Source organism: Catharus ustulatus, chromosome 4 (genome assembly GCF_009819885.2).
Source record: "Catharus ustulatus isolate bCatUst1 chromosome 4, bCatUst1.pri.v2, whole genome shotgun sequence".
Lineage (NCBI taxonomy): Eukaryota > Metazoa > Chordata > Aves > Passeriformes > Turdidae > Catharus > Catharus ustulatus.
In genome coordinates, this window is record NC_046224.1 from 21,091,434 (window position 1) to 21,094,861 (window position 3,428).

Consider the following 3,428-nt stretch of genomic DNA (forward strand, 5'->3'; position numbering starts at 1 on the left):
GCTTTTTCCCAAAACCAAGTTCCAGCTTGGAACTCCCCATACCACAGGGAGAAGAGGGTGTGGATCCAGTGACCGGTGCCAGAAAAACGAAATCGAAAGCGATCGTGCTGTTTCCAGTGCAATGCAGTGACGGCCAGCACAGCAGCACATCACGTCAGGCCTCAACAACACTGGCAAGTCCTCCCTGCCTGAAAGATTTCCCGACTGCTCTACAATTCCAAGGAAAGCCCGTGAGACTCTTCCACACACGAGTGTTTAAAGGCAGCAAAAGTGGATCAGTCAGGGGCCCGAGGCTATGAACACCTTTCCTGTTGAGAAACATTTTGTTCTAGGTCACTGCCAGGACCATGTAATACAGTTCCGGGCGGTTTTTTTGGTCTGAAAGTTCTTCGTCCCTTCCCATTCCCCCACCTTTGAAACATGAAGGTGGCAACAGAGATAAGCTCCTTTATTATATGCATAAAGGAAACAATCCAGGTTACGAATAAGGCTTCAGTAGTCCTCTAATATGTACTTGGACAGAATACTCAGGGCAAAGTCAGAGCCGGCTAGACAGGACAAGTGGTATTTACGTCATTCTAAAACCATACTTTAAACGGATAACACATTGAAAAAAGTCAACACACTAGTCAACTAAGAAATCCTAAAAAAAATCAGAAATTGATCTCGGGAAGAAAACATTCTTTAAGAAAATAGCGTTAGGGAAGCCGCCCCACAGGAACAGGAAACGAAAACTGAAAAATTCAAGAAAAGACAACTTACGTAGTTTTGTCTCCTTTCTACATAGTAAAAACTGCAGTGACTTAACTCTTTTATGAGAAATGTGGGTGGCTCTGAAAAGAGCCTTTGTTTCACGGTTATCCGCACTAAGAGTTTACTTCGTCTTAGCCTTGTGGCTGTCGGTCTTCTTGGGCAGCAGCACGGCCTGGATGTTGGGCAGCACGCCGCCCTGCGCGATCGTCACCTTGCCCAGCAGCTTGTTGAGCTCCTCGTCGTTGCGGATGGCGAGCTGCAGGTGGCGGGGGATGATGCGCGTCTTCTTGTTGTCGCGGGCCGCGTTGCCCGCCAGCTCCAGGATCTCGGCCGTCAGGTACTCCAGCACGGCCGCCAGGTACACCGGGGCGCCGGCGCCCACGCGCTCCGCGTAGTTGCCCTTGCGCAGCAGCCGGTGCACGCGGCCCACGGGGAACTGCAGCCCGGCCCGCGACGAGCGCGACTTGGCCTTGGCGCGCGCCTTCCCGCCCTGCTTTCCGCGCCCGGACATCGCAGCGATTCAGCAACGGCAACAACAGCGACCTCAGCAAACTCCGAGACAGCCGAGCAGACGCTGAGGTAGTGCTGAGCCTGCCTTTTATACAACTCGGGCGGATCGGCAAAGGCCACTTGTGATTGGCTGCGAAGTACGATTGTCTCACAGCCAATAGCAAAGCGGATCGAGAAGTGTCCAATAGAATCTCGGCGCCGCACGCACACCGGAGCAGAGCCAATAGCGATGCGGCCGTGCCGGCGCCGCCGCTATAAAGGCGGCTCCCGAAGCAGCGCGGGTGTTGCTTTCTGCTCCTCCCTGTAATTGTGCAGTGAGGGACGTGAGGTTGCTGCGATGCCTGAGCCGGCCAAGTCCGCCCCCGCGCCCAAGAAGGGCTCCAAGAAGGCGGTGACCAAGACTCAGAAGAAAGGCGACAAGAAGCGTAAGAAGAGCCGCAAGGAGAGCTACTCCATCTACGTGTACAAGGTGCTGAAGCAGGTGCACCCCGACACGGGCATCTCGTCCAAGGCCATGGGCATCATGAACTCCTTCGTCAACGACATCTTCGAGCGCATCGCCGGCGAGGCGTCGCGCCTGGCGCACTACAACAAGCGCTCCACCATCACGTCGCGGGAGATCCAGACGGCCGTGCGGCTGCTGCTGCCCGGCGAGCTGGCCAAGCACGCCGTGTCCGAGGGCACCAAGGCTGTCACCAAGTACACCAGCTCCAAGTAGGGCGTCTCGGATCGTCACTCAACCCAAAGGCTCTTTTAAGAGCCACCCACATACTCTATAAAAGAGCTCTCACTATTTTTCAGCTAAACCTGTGTTTATATCACATCACACTAACAAGTTTAGTAATAGTTGTTAACCGCTGAATAGCGCAAGTAACTTCATAGTTCACTAGTACAAATATATATGCAATATTTGGGTCGTCGTTGTGTGTTCTAGGATTGCATCTTGTTTTCCCTACTGCTCCTAGATACTTGCTGACGCCTTTATTTCACCTGAAGCAGGAGTAGCTTCAATTCTCTGCGGTTGGAAGGGTTCCTTCCCTGTGCCATTCAGCCCCTGCGTGCTGTTACCCAAAATCCTTTCTGAGAAATGAGAATGGAAAGGGTTAAAGTGCTTTCTTCCCGTGGATTCTACCGTGGTCTCTTCCCCTCATACACACCACAGAAAAATCCCGATATTTCAAAGGTTTGTCTACGAATTAATACGGAAATACTTTTTTTAATATAAGCTCTCCACTGGTTTTCTCCATCTGAGAAATAAAATTTGTTCAAGCCAAATGCCTTAAAATTTTTATTAGGCACTTACCAACTAATTCGTTTTATTATAGTAAAATTCTAAATAGTAGCTTGTTAACGACTTCAGAACTAAATAGGATTCATCCCAAGTGATTTCTTCGTTCCTGCTACCACCTTATGGGTGCTTTTGAATTTTCTGTCATTTCTTGTTTTACAGCATCAGGTTCAGGCCTCAGATTCAGATCGGTAGGGAAAAACTGCACACACTGATGAAACAATGGTTTAAAAAATCAGAGGAAGGAAATATGAAAATACATAAGTTCAAGCGGCGGGGTGGTAAACAAAAGCCTCAAGTAGGACGGAGTTTACATCCATGTGACTGTGATTCACGACACAGCGCTTGGGGAGAAAGACGGGCAAGGACAAAACCATCTGTGTCTGCTATTGTCCTGGGAGAAAAACTATCCACTTAAAAATCTACCTGGTCCCAGAGTAAGTAGAAATTTCCTGGGGCTCACTGCAGATTTTACAGTCCTAGCCAAAATTATTCAGAAACTGTAAGAAACTATCAACAGCTTATACTGTATGTCACTGTAAATGCACAACAAATAGAACAGATTAAAAATCTCTACATATAAACACCCAGCAGACAATCTGCAGTATTTGACTGCAGCTAATTTAAATAACTTGTGTAAAGACAGCGGTACAGCTCTTTTAATTGCACATGTGGTGGCTCTTAAAAGAGCCTTTGGGTCTATGTTGGTTGCCTCAATGCCTGGCCAAGCAGAGCTGCGGCAGGAGACTCAGGCGCGCTCCCCGCGGATGCGGCGAGCCAGCTGGATGTCCTTGGGCATGATGGTGACGCGCTTGGCGTGGATGGCGCACAGGTTGGTGTCCTCGAAGAGCCCCACCAGGTAGGCCTCGCTGGCCTC

The 3,428-nt window shown here is 50.0% G+C and overlaps 2 protein-coding genes across 2 annotated transcripts; one reads left to right on the forward strand and one right to left on the reverse strand.

Annotated features, from left to right (window-relative positions):
- Positions 1-874: 874 nt before the first annotated feature.
- LOC116996065 (histone H2A-like) lies at positions 875-1,270 on the reverse strand. The gene has a single exon (XM_033059236.1). The coding sequence runs from the start codon at positions 1,262-1,264 to the stop codon at positions 875-877; it is 390 nt and encodes a 129-aa protein (XP_032915127.1). The 5' UTR covers positions 1,265-1,270.
- Positions 1,271-1,597: 327 nt separating this feature from the next.
- On the forward strand, positions 1,598-1,993 carry LOC116996101 (histone H2B 1/2/3/4/6). Its single transcript, XM_033059272.1, has one exon. The coding sequence runs from the start codon at positions 1,601-1,603 to the stop codon at positions 1,979-1,981; it is 381 nt and encodes a 126-aa protein (XP_032915163.1). The 5' UTR covers positions 1,598-1,600; the 3' UTR covers positions 1,982-1,993.
- The last annotated feature ends 1,435 nt before the right edge of the window (positions 1,994-3,428 follow it).

Excerpts from the sequence above, each read along its gene's own strand:
- LOC116996065 (XM_033059236.1), bottom strand. The coding sequence starts at position 1,264 with ATGTCCGGGCGCGGAAAGCAGGGCGGGAAGGCGCGCGCCAAGGCCAAG.
- LOC116996101 (XM_033059272.1), top strand. The coding sequence starts at position 1,601 with ATGCCTGAGCCGGCCAAGTCCGCCCCCGCGCCCAAGAAGGGCTCCAAG.